This window comes from Corvus hawaiiensis, chromosome 6, assembly GCF_020740725.1.
Source record: "Corvus hawaiiensis isolate bCorHaw1 chromosome 6, bCorHaw1.pri.cur, whole genome shotgun sequence".
NCBI lineage: Eukaryota > Metazoa > Chordata > Aves > Passeriformes > Corvidae > Corvus > Corvus hawaiiensis.
Genome location: NC_063218.1, coordinates 4,442,034 through 4,459,785, shown reverse-complemented (window position 1 = coordinate 4,459,785; position 17,752 = coordinate 4,442,034). Strand labels below are relative to the sequence as shown.

Below are 17,752 nucleotides of genomic sequence, written 5' to 3'. Positions count from 1 at the left end.
TAAACACTTAGAGCAACTCCTCACTGTACATTTATTTCTAAAAACTTACTCAGGACTTTAAATGCAAGGTAGGTCTTGCAACAAGAGTGTGTTTCTGTGCCTTTCACTTGCACTCAGATCTGGGACTGTAACATCCAAGTCAGATGCTGATGGTAGTGTCATGCATAGTGACACCAATTGCATCATTATTTTGTAATTGGAAAATAGAAAGCATGGCTAAAAGTGCTTTATTCTTCTATCATTGTGTGATTATTTTAAGTGGTAGCTGAAAAGGACTAATTGCATGGTAGTTTTACTTAGCAGGAAGACCTGCAAGTCGATGCTACTATAATATATTCTTTTTAAGCCATTCTAACTTGCAAATAAACTGTAATTTACCTTTCAATAGACGTCAGTCATTATTAGTACCATAAAAATATCTATTTTCTCTCAGCAGCCAAGGAGAATGCTAAAAGGATGCTTGCCTTTTCAGACCCGTGGCTGATTATCCTCTGCATGTTTTTAATAAACCTGTAATTTTATTTAAATTCTTGATTCACCACTAAACAATGGAGCCACCGAATGCAGATTATTTTTAGGAAAAAACCACATCACACAATTACAACTACAAAAAGCTCCCTGTCCTAGTTAGGAGAATTCTTGACTGCAAATGCACTCCCTGCTATGATAAATCTTTTTTTATGTGTAATGTTGGTTTACAGTAATAGCTTGGAACCCTAGTCTGACATTTCTTTTTGGCTGTAACAAAAGCATTAATGTAAAAGGAAACTAAGGCTGAGTGTGAAAGGATACCTCTGTCACATAAAAGCTGAATATTGGACAGTGCATCTATCACTCAGTGCATCTATAACTTCCCTCAAAATCATATTATTTCTTCTATATATCACATCATGTATTCATGTGACTGATAATTGATAGGAGAATGGCCTTCAGGCCATGATTTTTAGAAGAGTTTTCCCTGTTTCTTCTACCAAACTGATGTGATGTGGTCAAACAGGGTGAATGGTTGGAGCTCAGTGCTGCCCCGGGAGCTCCCAGGACAGCAGTGTTAGTGCTCCTTGTTTTCAGCTGGGATCTAGCAAACCAAAACAGGGATCATGGGTTGCATCTCTGGGAGATGGGTCTGGAGAGCAAGTCACCAGTCAGTGAGATTAAATTCTCCCCACCTATGGTAGGAAATCTGCACTTGGGTCTGAAAACCACTGTGCTAAAATGGGAAATGCCAACTCTCCGGTCGCTCCTTGTTTATGCGCAGAGGTTTATTTCTAGGCGTGCCAAGCTTCACTTCTGTCCAGCTTCCTTTGTTAACTTCAAAAATGTAAGTACACCAACCTGACTGCAAAAAGCCTTTCTCTGCTTGGGTACATAGGACCACCAAACTGTTTCTTTTTTTCCCCATCCCAGCTTGCAAATAAAAAAGTGATTCTGGAGTTAAAAGTCTTGAGGAATAAGAACTTGTTCCTGTCTCCAGACCTACAGGCTCAGGGAGCTCTTCTGTTGCTTACATGCACAGTAATTGACTCTATAACGTTGTTGGTTCCAAGGGATGTATTTTTATTCTGGAGGTTTGCTGGCAGAGGGAATGAAGGGCTGATGAAGCAAATAGTGACAACAGCTTATTTGTAATACTGTTACCTCAGCCCTCGGTGTTGTGTTTGTGTTTGGTTCTGCCTCCTTGAAGTGACAGAGATGGTATTATTAATACTTTTGTGCAGGATTTCAGTATTTATGAGACATAGAGGAGTTACAGGGAGAAGGCAAGGGATGATTTGTGACTTGGACCAGAAGGGGAGGTTTTGCCAAGCGTTGTTTTGAATGCATTCATTACATGTACAACTCTCTATTCTTCTTTTTTTTGTTTTTCAGGAGAAGAAGGAACACAAACGCACACAGAGAGCAGCAGTCAAGAGGCTGACAGCCAGACACGATGCCAGTCTTGCACATCCACGTTTCTCAAGCTAATCTGGAGATTCCTGATCATTTTGTCCGTCTCTTCCTCCTGGGTTGGGACCACGCAGTTTGTCAAAATCACGTTTGAGACCTTTGACTGTCCCTTTTTCATGACTTGGTTCTCAACAAACTGGAACATTATGATTTTTCCAATTTATTATTCCGGGCACCTTGCAACTGCGCAGGAAAAGCAGTCTCCAATCAAAAAATTCAGGTAGGCTTTATCGTGGCAGTATCCCTTTAAACAACCTAATTCCTGAGGGCTGAGCTCAGATCACTGCTGTGCTCAGTTCCACCCGTGGTGTCAGGAGGCAGAATAAAGGTCATGCTGCAGAAAACCTCATTCATAAATAGCTCACAGGAGGCTGACAGATGAGTGATGTGTGCTGAATAAAGGGATACTTGATTGTTAAAGGGTTTTTTTGATGAGTTGAAAAGGTCAATAATCTGCTTATAATCTTGCTGTTATATTGTCTAATATCTCTATATTTTGTGTTCTTGCCTGGATTAGGCCACTGATTAATCTGTCCTGGTCCATTTATGATAGAATAGCAGTGTTGGGTGCAACCAAACCAACTCCTAGCTGAGAAGAAAGATGCTCAGAGTTGAGGAGGTGGTTTCCATGTGGAAGATCATGGCTTGCTCTCTATGCTGAGCAAGTATAGCAGGATGCAAACTGCCCTTTCATCCTGCTGGAAATTTATAAATCCCTCTTCAGTAGCTCTGGGAAATCAGAGAAATACAGGGTTAAGGGAGAACCCAAAGAAATCATCCAGTCCGACCACCAGGACCAGGCTGGCTTAGCTTCCCCTTAGCCAGTTCTGAAGAAAACCACATCTAATCTGTCTCTGGGGCTTGGAAGTACCTCACATTCTGTGACATTTCACAGTTCCTCCTCCACTTTTATTTTTCCACTGATCTGACAGTGATATGGGAGCTGCTTTAAAGGACGGGACAAAACTCAGCTCACCAAGAGATACCACACCTTGCCCAGGAAGGGAGGGGGTTCACGGGGTCATTTTGAGCTGGGACCCAATTCTGTTGTTCCAGTGCAGGCTTGCTGTGAAAACAACCTGACTGCAGCAGAATTGTCTGTTCCACCAGGAATCAGCCAGCGTGGGACCCGTCCCTGGCTCCTGCTGTCACTGAGCACACAGGGAGTCCCATTTGTGACTGTCAGGGTGGAGTGTGGCAGGGCCAAACTCTTCCCTCAGCTGCTTTTTGCCAGGATCTGGGATGTAATTTGGCCCTACATTATCATTTCTGTCAAATCAGTGTGACTGAAATTGAACAGTTGCACTTAATTAAGTGCTTCTCTGCAAACCCTGGTGCTTTGTCTTTTAATGATGCTTCATTTAGATTTCTGCTGGAGTGTTTGTGAGAACATTAACCATGTCAGCTTGGCTTCTGCATGTGGGGTGAAGTAATAACAATGGCACAGCAAATAAGGAAGAAGGTGAGAAGAAATATCCCTGCAGATAAATCCCCTGCTGTTGGTTCATTGATTATATTTCTATCAGAGTGAAATTTTGGGGCAAAACATTTGGGGCAACGCATAAAAAACCCCTGTGCTTGAATGGTTGATATATTTCCCCATTTCTGTTAAGAATTCAGCTTTGGAAGTTGAGGACAGTCTTAAATGCCCACAGGAATTTCTGCAGTGGGTCTGTGAATGTGTTGAGTCGGGACACCAGTGTTGGAGCTGATGGGAATCTTCCCAGAGTATTTCTTATTCCAGATATGTCAGGAACTCACATCCCGAGGAGGAAGTAACTGCTGGTAAATGATGATTTCTTCATGGGGACCAACTGCTTGGTCTGTGCTGTGTTACAGCTTGACTGTCCAGGCTCTTTCAGTTTGGATATGGAATGGACATCTCCTCAGGATGAGCTTTGGATTTTTTTGGTGACTTAAAGAATTGAAAAGCATCATTTGTAGTTTTAAATTATAGACAGACTTAATGTGGAAAGGATCTCTGGAGGTCATTTCACCCAGCCTCCTCCCCAGAATAGGGGCGTTTTCAAACCTGCATTGATTGTTTGTGTATTTTCTTGCTTTGCATTCTTGATACTGTTCTATTACAAAGCTTTTTATTACATTTTGTAAGATCTCTTGCTGCTTCGTTTGCCTGTTTTATTCCTGTGCAGTGGCTAATTCTTGTCAATAAACCCATTTGTACCAGTTCCAGGCTTGCCTCAGAGACCAGAGGTGATTTGTCTTTATGTTTCTGGAGGATGTAGCTACTCTCTAGGAGCTTTAAAGACCTAAGACGTTTTGTCCAGCAGATATTCCCAGTGGATCTGAACAAACAGTGTCTGTGACACCTGGGCAGAGATCAGTGATCCTGTGGGTGACTTGCAGAGTGCTGCCCCAGGGTGGCAAAACTGTAGAGAGCCACTGCTCCTTTAATAAATCCCACTTGGAAGGACAGGAGTCTCAATCCTCAACTTCAGATTGGCTTTCTGAAAAGTTTAGGCTGCTCCATACCTAAAGGAGCTGCAAGAGAGATGGATTTTTGACAAGGACATGGCAGGGAAGTGGCTTCAGACTGAGAGAGGGCAGGTTTAGATTAATTATTAGAAAATAAATTCTAGACTGTGAGCGTGGTGAGGCCCTGGCACAGGTTGCCCAGAGAAGCTGTGGCTGCTCCATCCCTGGAAGTGTTCCAGGCCAGGTTGGATGGGGTTTGGAGCAACCTGGGATAGTGGGAGGTGTCCCTGCCCATGGCAGGGGGGTGGAACTGGGTGGTCTTTAAGGTCTCTTTCAACCCAAACCACTCTAGCATTCTATTATTATAATACTTGAGATTATAAATTGTGTATTTCTTACCTTTCACCCTTTACCTTAGAGATTCAATCTTGTGGTCTGAGAAAATAATTCATGGTTATGAACTCCCTGCTGCGTTTAGGTGAAGGGTCTTGGTTGTTTTCAGGCAGGGGACATGGCTCTTGGTATCCCCTCAGCACTGTAAATAAAAAGTGTGTCCTGCATAAAGAGCTTGAAACTCCTTCCACTAGTGCTGGGTAAGATGATCTGAAGCTCAGGAAGCTCAGCAGTAGGAAATCGAACCCTGCCAGCGTTTACCACAGCAGAAGACGCTGCACAGACGTCATTTAGGGTCCTCATGCAGTTGTGGTGTGGAGTAGGCGGGTGACATTTTCAATGTCGATGCATTTTGCCTCCCCATCTGGTGTCTTGGCTTCTCAGGGACAAACACTGTGACACTGAGCAGCTTCCTGCCAGGATGTACCCACGGTGTCAGAGCTGAGATTGGTGCTGCAGGCTCTTCCCAGCCTCGAGCCACTGGCCAGGGAAGGTGTTGGTAGGTGCAGGTTTAATGTGAACAAAACACACCGGGAAGAGTTGGATTTCTTGGAGAACAAGAAGTGAGCAGAAGTGCAGGCTGAGCCATAAGTAGCTGGTATTGTACATGAAACTTGTCACTGCAGGTTTCTCACCCACAAACCTCTCCCTCTGTGTTGCAGCAGTAGCTCAGTCCAGTTCCTCCAGCCACTTGTGGAATAAACTGCAAATCCAGACTTTGACTGCAAAGGGCTTTTCAGAGGAGACATGAGGAATACCATCAGCACAAAGCTAGGCTTCCCATGGGCCATTCCTGTGGGACACAGTATTCCTTGGTGCTGCCCCCTGAGCCAGGCACTGCTTATGTGAGAGTTTCACGCAGAATTCACTTTCCTTTTGCTCCAGCTCTCCACCAGACAAATAGAGCTGGTCAGGCTCTTTCTGACAGTTCAGATTCGGTCAGTCCTGGGAACACAACTCACCAGTGTGCTTAACCACACTCAGTTTGGTGCCTGTCCCCTGCAGTGGAGCTGGGAGGCATTTTATGGCTGCAGATGCTGTCATTCAGGCAGAAGCACTGAATGACTTGTGCTTACAGAAGGTGCTGCTGTGCTGTTTGCTGCCCTAATGTCACTGTGGCCTTGCCAAGTTCTAATCCAGGTGATGTCACTGCATTCTCTGTGTTCCTGTACCCCAGGTCTCTGCCTGTTTGCTGTTTTGTTCTGTGAGCTGCTTATAATCAGCTGCTGGATTTCACTCCAGAGGCTGCTGTGTGTCAGGGGGGAACAAACTCGTTCCTGTGCAGGGCCTGGCATCAGAACAACTGAGAGGGCACACAAGCTATTTAGTGGGTGCCAGAGGCAAAGCTACATGACTGCCTGAGGTGCTGTAATTCCTGAGAGCATGGCATGCTGCCCAGAGCTGATGGCTGAGGGCTACCTGCAAGTAAAAGGAGTTACTTGTGTTAGAGAGCAGGTTTTAAATAGACTTCTTGTGCATTTGGAAATAGTTTTTGTCATAGTTTCAGGGTCAGCTGCCCTTAGCTACGTCTGTGCCTCTAAGTCAGCAGCCTGCAACATTATTTGTGTGGGGAGGCTTCCAGGGAGCCCTCTCTCCTGAGCCCAGGGTTTTAATCACTGTCATGTCTGATGACTCCTGCAAGTTTAATTTTAGTTGCATGTCAAAGAGGCTGAGTTAACCACTGAGCCACCATCCCTCACAAAGCCTCAGGCAATCTGCTGTAGCCTTGACTGGGAAAATAAAGTATTCTCCCCATCTCCTCATTGACTGAGCATTATTCATGGAGCTCTCCTAGGCACAGGGGTGAATTCATCAAGTCTCTGCCTCACTCAGCACGACCCTGTCAGAGACTTTGCTATATTTTCTTCACTGAGAGTTGAGGAACCACCACCGCCTGTTTTCTCTGGTCACTGCTGTGTGATGGAGGCCCTTCCACCTGCTTAAAACAGCCCATTGCCTGGGGCCTGTGAAGCATTTCCAGATTCTTTTCCTAGCTGTGCATCCCTGCTCATCCCTCTCACTGCCTCTGGGAACTCAGAGATACGTGCCATTGCTGGGGCAGCCACAGCTGCCTCTCCCAAATCACTGACCAGGCGCCCAGAGCCTGACCCAGAATAATGTAATAACCACTGAGCCTTCCTCCTTCGAGGATTCACCCTGTCAGGGCACTTGGATCCATCCTCCTGGCTCTGCTCTGGGTTTGTCTGTGTGCAGACATCCCAGAGATCTGCAGGACAGCAAAACCTGGCCCGTTCTGGCATCCGGGTCCAGCTGTGCCCCACATTTCTGGAGGCAGCCCAGGCACCTTTCTGCCTTGTTTTAACACAGCACAGGCTTCTTTCCTCTAAAATCTTGACAGCTCCTGAGGCAGGCTGGATTTATCATGATCCAGTCATGCCCCAGAAGTGATGGCAGAATTCCCACCACACAGGTCTGGAGTTCACAGTGCAGGTCTGTTCTTGTCAGGACATGGGGCACGCTGGCTCTGGTGTTGTGGAATGGTGACACAGCCATGGTGCACCCACCTGTCTTGAGGTGAGATGTGATCTGAGCCCAGAATTACCCTCTGCATCCACCTGAGTCTCAAGGGGAAGCATCTTTTATAGGTAAACTGCTATATCTGTGTGCCAGGAAACACTGAAGAGCCACCTGTGGGTCCTTTCTCAAACAGGGAAACTTGTCACCTCTAACTCCTGCTGAAATCAGAGTTACAAAAGTCTGCAAAGTTAGGCACTGATTTATTTGCTTCACCAAGTGCTGGCTTTGTATCTCAGACAAATTATGCACACAAGTAGCTGGGGTTTTTTTATATTTTAAACATCTTTATCCTGATCTTTGGTGAACAGGACTCCTGAGAACGTTGAGGTCAACTAGAGTGAAGGAGGTAATTAGCAGATCCACCAGCCTGAGTGTTAACTCACTGGATGCCCTGGAACAGAGTTTGAGAATGGAATTTATTATTACCAGGAATGACTGCTTTGTACCCCAGGCTGTCCTGGTGGCAGCAGGAGAAGAGTGGTTATTAAGTAGAATCATAGAATCATTTAGGTTAAGATGTAGCTGATCTCAGTTATTACACAGATGTTACTATTCTACTTTCCTCAAAATGAGACTGATGGTTTCCAATCTTAACAGTGAAAAGCTGCAATGTTTTTAACAGCAAAATTCCCAGGAGATAGTAAAAATGGTTAAGGGGCCCTGAAAATGATTTCGTCTTCCAAATCAAGGTATTTAGCATACCACCCCCAGCACCCTCAAATAACAAATATATTTGATTTCACATTGCAATGCAACCTTTGAAGTTGCTAATTAGTTCTACATAGTGGGTGCTTCAGCAGTCTTCCAAACACAGCCATGTTTGGCTGTGAGCACTTTGGAGCCCCAGAGCCTCTGGGCATTTGGATGATTCCCTCCATGTCCCTTTCCTTGGAATGATGTGCTGCAGGTTGAGGGTGCCTTGGTTCACTCCACTGCTCTTCAGGGTCACTTGTGAGACCTCCCATGTTTTGAGCAGTGTCAGAGAGCCTGCCATGCCAAGAAGTGAAGCACACTGGGAATATATCTTCAGGAATACCTTCAACCAAGGGTGCAGACAGTGGAGTTGCTAAAAAAACATCCTTCCCAGATTCCTGGGAAAGGCAGAGATTCCTGAAATCCTAAGAAGCAAGCAGCTCACTTGAGCTGTGTGTGACACAGTGTTTGGGAAGTTGGAGGTTTTCTTTGGAATTTAATCCTCAAGGAAATACCTCCTAGAAAACACAGATTTTCACTGTATAATAAAATGAAGCTGTTAAATACTTTTCCCTCCCTTTCCTGTCTTCCTCACACACTCCTGTTTGCCTGGCTCACTCCCACTGCCTGGTGGCTCCCTTCCCCACCACGCTGATGTATCTGGCAGTCCTTTTGAGTATCTTTAGGCAGTTCTTAAAGCTTCCTTGGCCATACATAAAAATGTATTTCAGTAGGAATGAAAACAGGGCTTGGAGCAATCCAAAAAAAGAAAATTGGCAAGCTGCAGAGAAAAAATGATGATTCTAATCCTTGTGCTCATGGCCTTGAAGGCAGAGTCTGGGAGCTGTCGGAGCATTATAGATAACCTTCATTTCTGTGTGTGAGTTCCTGGGATTATTGTTGCCCAGAGTGTGATTATTCCAGGTAAGTTACTTCTTTTCTTCTTTCGAAATTGCTCTTTTAAGAAGATTGTAGGTTGTTTTCCCTATGTAAATTAAATAATGGATTCTCTTGGGCGTGTGGAGTAGTTAGGGAAAGCATAGGAACGCGATAAAAGCCTAATGAATGTTTGTTGTGCTGGAGTGAATGCTAAGGAAAACCCTGGCTGAGACTGAAACTCTTTTCTTTTCGTAGGGAATGCAGTCGGATTTTTGGTGAAGATGGTCTGACGCTGAAACTCTTTCTTAAAAGGACTGCTCCCTTTTCTATTCTGTGGACTTTGACTAACTACCTGTATTTACTGGCTTTAAAGAAGCTCACAGCCACAGACGTCTCTGCCCTGTTCTGTTGTAACAAAGCTTTTGTCTTCTTGCTTTCTTGGATTGTGCTCAAAGACAGGTTCATGGGAGCAAGGGTAATGAACGTGCCTCGTTTTCCTCTCTCTCATGTTTTCATAATTGCACCTAAACCCATCAGCCATGGTGCTGCCATAGCACTGCTGCACTGGGGTGTAGATACACCATGAAAACGTTTCTCATTTAGTTTTATAATGCAGGCCTAAACCTCAGGATCAGTTAGAGACCTCAGAACTTCAGAGGGAATTCAGTGTGGGGATTTCAAGGAGCTATTACAGCCAAGTGTAACTTCATGAATTACAACAGAAGAACTTCCAGTTTCCTATAAACCTATTCTGTCTTGGTTTACTGTGCTGAAGTTTAGTTCATTTTCTTTTAAACTTAGTGATGAATGCTTAGGTTCTAACCAAAGCAGTTTTATTCCTTGTTTGGGTAGACAGACAGGTTTTATTCCTTGTTTTCAATGTGTGATGTATTTTTCTTGTGCTACTCTGTCACTTTTCACACACACATTTACATGTGCATGGCCAAAACTGCTTTAAAAGGAACAAAGCTGTTTTGTATGAAGGTGTGTTTTGCACTGAAGTGTTACAGGACTCGCTGCCAGTAAAATGGACCCTGCAGAAATTTAAAACAGAACTCAAAATGATGTGCCCCTGGATCTGGGGAAAGCAAACTTGTTCCCTGTAATTTTCTATACACAAATCTCCCAACATGCAGCAATTTAAACTGTTGGCTTCACACCTTGGATGAGGAGTAGTGAGGATTTCTGCCAGTTCTTTGATGCAAATTCCCCCCTGAAATGGCTCAAGGTCGTGTTGGGCACAATCCTGACTGAATTATTGAGAGCCTTGAACCTTCATTAGGGGCAGGTTGGGGCCAGGTGTGATGGGTGTGACCAGAAGGGACCACCAGCAGCTGGATTTAAGTTCCATGGAAAGCGTGGAAGTGAACCAGTGCTTGAAGGTAAAGCCAGACACCTGTGTGCCTATTTCATACACAGCTGAAAACACAGAAACATCAGGTGAATGGGACCCACGCTCAGCCCACTGACTCACTCAAAGAATAAACAGGGTTTAAAAACCTCAGTTCTCCTCTACAGAAGTAACAGGAACAACTACCCCCCTCTGCCCCTTGATCATCTCAGGTTCCAGCTGAAAAAATTGAAAATTTGGTACCCTTTAAGCTAATTTTTGTCTCAAAGCAACATCTTCCTGGGAGAGCAAGCATAGCTCTTGTATTCTCCTAGCCTGCTCTGTTGAAGAAATCTAGAAATAAAAGCTATTTTCAGTTATTATTTATTTTTCACTGACTAAAAAAAGGTTGCCATAAATATGCATTAGTATTAGTGCTGTAAACACTGTGGGGTTCACACAGGAAAAACCTGGCAGGAAAAGTGAGCAGCAAATCCTGCACGTAAACTGGATTTCGCTGCTCACTGGCAGAGCCTGCATGCCCATTGCTGGAGAGGTAATTCACAGCGTTTTCCAGCAGCTCTCCTGACAGAATAACACTTAATGATGTTAATAACCACGCAGGAGAGAGTTTGAGAGCTAAAATACGACAGAGCAGCACAAACCCAGCTTTTTGTGCTCTGAATGCCTCAGCTGCTCTCGCCCGCAGTGCCTCGGAGAGCAGCAGGAATTGGGTTATTTGGACAGTGAGGACATGAAAAGAAATACAGGTTTAATCCTATACCCTGAGCCATGTTTTTGCAGAAGCACTCTGCACCCGGGAGCTCAACCAGCTTTTCCAAGGAGCTCAGCTCCCAGCAGCTCTTCCAGAGCTCCGGAGCCGTCGGGCACATCGAGGTGGGGATGCTCCAGTGCCTGGGACAGCAGTGGCTCTGCAGCACATTCCCAGCTCCTTGTGTGCCCAGTGTGGCTGCAGCAGTCCCCAAACTGGCCATGGATGCCCACGGGCATGTGGGAGCTGCCGGACATCCCTCTGATCTCCTGGCACCACTCCTGCTCAGCTGCCAGCCGGGCTGCAAGGCTGGATTTTTAGGTTCCACGTCTAAAGACAAGCCTGTGTTGCTGGCCACCCTGTGGAATGGCACAATCCCACCTGTGGGAGCAGTGAAAACTGCAGAAGGGTTCCCCACCAAGTTTCAGGTGCTTGTGGCTGCGTTTGAGGTACCCAGAGTGTATGCTCTGCAGGGACAGGCACGTGCCCTCAGTGGTGAAGCTGTAGCACCCACACCGTGAGAGAAAAACACCAGGGGAGGTTTAGGTTGGGTATTAGGAAAGATTTCTTTACAGAAATGGTGATCAGGCACTGGAACAGGCTGCCCAGGTAGAGTCACCAACCCTGGAAGTGTGCAGAAAATGTGTACATGTGATGCCTGGGGACATGGTTTAGTGGTGGATCTGGCAGTGTTAGGGTTGGACTCAATGAGGTCTTTTCCAACTTTAACGATCCTCTGGTTCTATTTATCCATAAAAGTAGTGCAGGCAGAGCTTAGGTACCTTGCAGTACCTCCTGCCCTGGGCAAGGACACACAGCACAATCCCTGCCTGCACCCTGACCTTTGCTTGGACACTTCTGGACATCTCTCTCTCACATTAATAAAGTGCCTCTGTTACACGTTGGGAAGTCCTGACAGCTTTGGAACACAGCAAGCACAAATATTTAAAAGACTTTATGTATTTGAGTAGTTCTGCTGGCTTTTGCTGCTTAGATTTAGACACATGCTTATGTGTTTGCATATTTAAGCCCTTGGTTGGGCTTCATCTGTGGAGTTGAATCAAATTTTTTTAGGTAGTTTGGGGACATTTTTCTCCCCTGAAAATGTTGAATTTTGCCTGGAGAAAGTTCTCTTCCCATCCTTGAAGGTGTTCAAGGCAAAGTTGGATGGGGCTTGGAGCAGCCTGGGATAGTGGAAGGTGGACCTGGATGATCTTTAAATTCCCTTCCAACCCAAACCATTCTGGGATTCTGGGATTCTCTACTACAGCACCTTGTTTTCTACTGTGCTCCAAATGTTAAAAAAGTTTCTGATAAACCATTGGTTGGTCTTGTTCTCTTTCAGGGAAAAAAATAAAAGAGGCAAGCTAATTTCATTCCATACCTAGGAGGCTCCAAAAGAAAGTTTCTACACTCTTCCATTAATTAAAAGCCTTGTTTAATGAGCTGACAGCCACCTTTGCTTCCCTGTGACCTTGCTGCTGCTTGTCAGCACAGAGCAGTGCCCAGATGTGAGCTCAGGTTTCTAAAGCCAGCACCTGAGGCAGGCACAGGTCAGCTGTGCTGATGCCCTGGTATGTAACGTGCAGGAGGAGCCTTGAGCATGAAATTTAAATAATGTTTTTGCTGTTTTCAGTTTCAGGTCTTACTTAGGTCTCAGGAGGTGTTGTTGCTCCACATGTGTCCATCATTTTAGTTGCTTCAGGGACAAAAAAGTGATTGGCTTTATAAGTACTTGATTAAATTAGGAAACTGGCTCTCTAAAATTGGTGTAGACAGACTGGGAATGAGTTTTTCATGGCAGGAAGAAAGGGGATGATGGATCTACTCATTTTCACTGACACAAGGAAATGAGTGAGCAGTGAGTGCACCAAGAGTTAAATCTCCATCCTTGCCCTTGGAAGAAGGGGATTACTACATTGGGCTCTTCTGTTTTGCCTTCTGAGACAGACACACTGCTGGAAGTACTCCAGCTGACAGCTGAAATCCTGAATTTCTGTGCCGGGCAGGACGTGTGGTGCAGCCTGAGGTGATCCAGCCAGGCAGTCTGGCAGGGCAGGGGGTGTTTCTGGGCACTGAGAGGAGAGGCTGTGGATGTCCGAGGGGTCCTGGCTGTCATTTGGCATTGCTTCGAGGCTGGGACTTCTGTGGTGTCTCCCAGGATGGCCCAACTGCTGGAATGTGTTATCCTGGGAAGGAGGAGGGGGAAACCTCCTGGTCCCCTTTTGCTAAAGCCCTCCCAGATCTCATCACACCACTGGGAGGTGCCTCCAGCCCACAGCATTGGGGGATCTGGATTTCAGCTGCCATTTCATGGTGAATTTGGAGCTATCAGTGATACCTTCAGGTTTAGGTGGCAGCTTTGTTCACCTGTATCTTGGAGCTGGGGTGTTCCACATGTAAGTAATGTGGGATATAGACTTGCAGTGGGGTTTGTGACTCTGCCTTTGGCACAGCCACTGCCATGTGAGGGGGCACCTGTGTGCCTCAAGGACTGGTGAAATAGGGCTGATGGTGAGGGGGAAGGACTTAAAGCTGCCCCCAGGAAATGAGTTTTCCTGGGAAGATGTTGGCCTGGATACCTAAGGGATTTAGGAGCACTGACATTTTTACCTGGAGTCTCAGATTAGCCCTGCCCTGGGAGTTAATTCTGGGTTCCCCATTGTCTCCTGTGTGGGAACACCTTCACCTGAGTCTGTCATGTGTCCCTGTCCGGTGCGTCCCTTGAAAAACAGTTTTACTCTACTGACTGGCTCTGCTGAAGTTATTTTGTGGGACTTTTTGTGCTTAATGCCTCAGTCTGGCTCACATCTGCTTGGGATTAGTATCAGTGGTTTTTCTGGGACTCTTGGTAAAACTGTGAGCTCTGAGAGTCAGGCTGCTCTGCAGGAGGGCACATGTTTGGATCAAGATGCCTTTGAAGTCTGTGGGCTGAAGCTTAGATTTATCTAGGACTAAATATTCCTTCAATGAAGTTCAGTGATGTTTTCAAGAAGAGAAGCGCCCATGTCATGGCGTTGGCTCAGGAATTGTGCGCTGGCTCAGGAGACACCTTTTCCTCTGCACTCCATGGAAGTTGGGTATTCAGTGTCTTTGAAATTCACACTCCACATTTACCTGCTGAGGGCAATTAGGTGGAGAGGGGGAGTTTTTTAAAGAATAAAACACTTTGGGCTCTCCACCACTTCCTTAAGGTTCTTGGAGTCAAGACCCAGGATTTCAGATACTCTGTAGTTAATGATTCCTGTTCTTTTTCTTTGAAGCTCCTTAGATGCTTTCTCTGGGGTTTTCAAAAGAGACCAAAAACCTAAGCACAAAGGTAAAGGCTTCATGAAGAAATCTGGTCATGTCTGTCCAAAAAAAGATGGCAGGGCATGGCCAAAACATCTGGAAGAGTTCCCGGTGGTACCCTGCTATTCCAAAATACAGGGCTCATTCCTCTGGACTAAATTTCCAGGATGTTTGGCCATCTAATGTTTGCATTTCAAGTCAAATTGGTGGCATTGCTAAGTATTTCTCTTGTTGTGCAGCACAGTCTGTCTTAAAATTTCTTGATCTTGCAGTTGCCTCTCCAAGGTGGAGGTTCAGCTGACAAAGTACATAATGATGGATGTTCTGTCAGTAGGCCCCAGCAGAATTTGCAGTGATAGGTCCATTTCCTTATCAGTGCACACACTTTCATTATGCGTTACATCTCTCCCACGATCTTTCCCATTTAAGGGAAAACAAGAAAGCTCCAAGTCAGAGCCAGTGGGTAGTGACGCTGGTGAGGAGCCCCTCCCAGTGATGATCTCAGCTTTACATTGCTTTGCTTTGTCTGTGCAGATAGTGGCAGCAATAATGGCAATCACAGGAATTGTCATGATGGCATATGCTGATGGTTTCCAGGGTGATTCAATTATCGGGGTGGCCTACGCTGTGGGATCAGCCTCCACGTCTGCATTGTATAAGGTAGGTCACAACTGTTTCTTGGCACTCCTAAATTCATTACCACTGGCTGTTGAAAAGACACAAGTACAAGGAGAATCGCTGTGAAATCAATGTTTTATTCTGTTCGTCACTCCTGCATCATTCGTGTTGTGACCAGGCGATGTCACAATGTCAGGAAGTCTACCATGAGGGTAATTAGTTGTCACCTGCCAATTACCCAGAATGGCTTTTCTTGATGAGTCTTTAATGAAATCTCCACTGCCATGCCACGAGGAGTTTAAGGTCATTTTTTAATCATGCCAGTGAAGTTTATCAGCACTTTTCAAAGGGGCTTTCAAAGGGTGGTTTCAAAGGGGCTTTCCATGTGCAGCAGGGAGGAGAGCCAGGGAAATGCTGCTTTCCTTGGGCAGGGATGGCCAACTCATCCCAGGCCTGCACTGCAGCTCCCTGGCACATGCTGGGCTCTGAGCCCTGGTGTGAGCCTGGCACAGGCAATTCATTAGAGACACCTCTGCTTGGAAGAAGTGGCTGCTCTGGAAGGTGAGGGATGGAAAAGGCAGGGATGTGTCTCAGGAACAGGTTGGGCTGAGTGTAGCTGTGTTTATTTTCAGCTGCGTGTGTAAAGTTTGGAGTGAGTTTGGAGTGAGGATCAGAAGCTGCCCTCACAGTTTTGGACTTTGCTCATCTCACTCATAAATTCATTGTGGCCATTCACAAGTCACTCAAAGTTCATGAATTTAGGCTCATAGAGGACAAGTTCTCACAGAGTGAGCCCCTCCTGGCTGGTTTTCCTCTCAAAGCAGGGTCATGCTGTGGAAGTCACTGGAGTCCTCTCCCAAGTCCCAACAGTGCCACACTCAGCCCAAATCCTCTACATTTGTTGCATGAATGGTGTGTCCTTGGGTCCTTGGTTTATTCTTGGTTTTTCCTGGGTTCTTCTGCACTTGTTTCTCGTGGCATTTGGGGTTATGCAGACTCAGCCATCCCCGTGGTAAAGACACGTTGCTAAAACACAGGAAAGGGCACAAATCTGACCAAAGATCCCCTTGCAGAACTCTTGTGCAGGAAAAGGGCCAGGCTGTGGCATATTGTGCTTTGCTCCACTCTCCCCAAGGAAATGGAGTGCTTCCGTGATAGGTATGAAGTCTAAACCTCTCCTCTCTCCTCTCATCTCCAGGTTTTGTTCAAGATGTTTCTTGGGAGTGCTAACTTCGGGGAAGCGGCTCATTTCGTGTCTACCCTGGGCTTCTTCAACTTCATCTTCATCTCCATCACCCCCATCATCCTGTACTTCACAAAAGTGGAGTACTGGTACCCCTTCTCTGCTGTGCCGTGGGGTTACCTGTGTGGAGTAGCTGGTCTCTGGTTAGGTAGGTGATAAAAAAATGTATTTATTTTTCTGCAAAACTAGCCTCGGGCACAAGCAATTTCCCCCTGTCCCCTTAAGCAGCAGAGCTCTCTCACAGATTAATTCTGGTCCCAGTGCAAACTGGTGCTCCTTAGAAATGATTCGTATTTTTCATTACACTTTATGAAACATTACTATTAATTGATATATAATTAATAATTGATATGTAAGCATAGTTATAATTAATAATATTTAATAATTAACAGTAATAGCAGGGAGTAAACATGAAGCAGCCGTACTAATTGCCCATTTTTTCATCCCTACTGCAGTTCCACACCAATGCCCCTGTCTCTGGCACAGCTTGGCTGCTGTAAATCCCATTTCAAAGGTCTGCATGTTCCCAGCCAGCTCCTGGGGGATGTTTGTGCACTGACAGGGAGACTCCCAGTGCTGGGACATCTTTCTGGGGGTGCTGCAGGCTCTGGGCAGGGCTCACATAAGGCTCCCTCTTTCTGAGCCACAATTGCCAGCAAAGTATCTGTTGGATTCAACCCAGGGGCGTTTTTAATTTCCACATAAAACAACAGCCTTTCCTTCAGTAAAGTCTCTGTTACTCCATAATTGAAGAGGTTTTTGTCTTGCTACACATTTATTAAATGGCAGCAAAGAGAATGTCATTGCCCATCCAGTCCTGAGATGTGGCCAGGCTGGCAGCTGAGCTGCTGGGAATGCCTTGAACTGCTCTAACCACAACTGCAGCTGCCCTCTGAGCTCCTAGGGGACCAAAATTAGGGATAATTTATCACCCAAGTGTATAAACCCAACCATGAGGGAACAACCTTGTGGAGCAGCCTCGTGTTCCTGTTATGCAGGGGACTCAGCAGCAGGACTGGGTGGTGGGTGATCAAACATAAGTTTGCTTTTAATCTTTCAAGGACAGGTTAAGGAAACTTAAGCAAACTTTAAGAGTTTTTTTAATCTTTCAAGGAAATTGGAGCTCTCTGGGAATGCTGTCATGTAAAAACAAACAAACAAACAAACCAAAAAACCAAGCCAGGTTGTTTTTACCTGATTAAAGCCTGGGCAAAGCCATGGAATATGAGTGTGATAACCTCAGTCTTGTGAAAGGCCATACAGCTCTCCCCTTTCCCCTGTGAAGAATTTCCCTTAATTTCCTGCTCATATAGAAAAAACCAAAAATTAATCACTTTGTGACAACTCTCTCGTTGTGGTGTGGATACTTAATGCCACGTATTGTACCTGTAGGGTCAAGGTGGAGGAGAAATGTCTCACTCTGGTGTATTATTTTCTCTGTTTCTCTGTTTTTCCGTAGCTTTCAATATCCTGGTAAACGTTGGGGTGGTGCTGACCTACCCCATCCTGATCTCCATCGGCACCGTGCTCAGCGTCCCTGGAAATGCAGGTACCAGTGCCACGACTGCTGCTGGGAAGATAAGCCCATGGGCACTCAGAAAGCAGTTTATTGCCT

The 17,752-nt window shown here is 45.7% G+C and overlaps 1 protein-coding gene across 3 annotated transcripts in view; it reads left to right on the top strand.

Annotated features, from left to right (window-relative positions):
* The window catches only part of SLC35F4 (solute carrier family 35 member F4), a 113,307-nt gene that overhangs the window by 94,069 nt on the left and 1,486 nt on the right, over window positions 1–17,752 (top strand). For all 3 annotated transcript variants that reach the window (XM_048307374.1, XM_048307376.1, XM_048307375.1), the window contains 5 exons: window positions 1,867–2,164; window positions 9,139–9,358; window positions 14,811–14,936; window positions 16,093–16,285; window positions 17,597–17,686. In XM_048307374.1, the coding sequence (XP_048163331.1) occupies window positions 1,867–2,164; window positions 9,139–9,358; window positions 14,811–14,936; window positions 16,093–16,285; window positions 17,597–17,686 (927 nt within the window). The remainder of the gene's footprint in view (window positions 1–1,866; window positions 2,165–9,138; window positions 9,359–14,810; window positions 14,937–16,092; window positions 16,286–17,596; window positions 17,687–17,752) is intronic.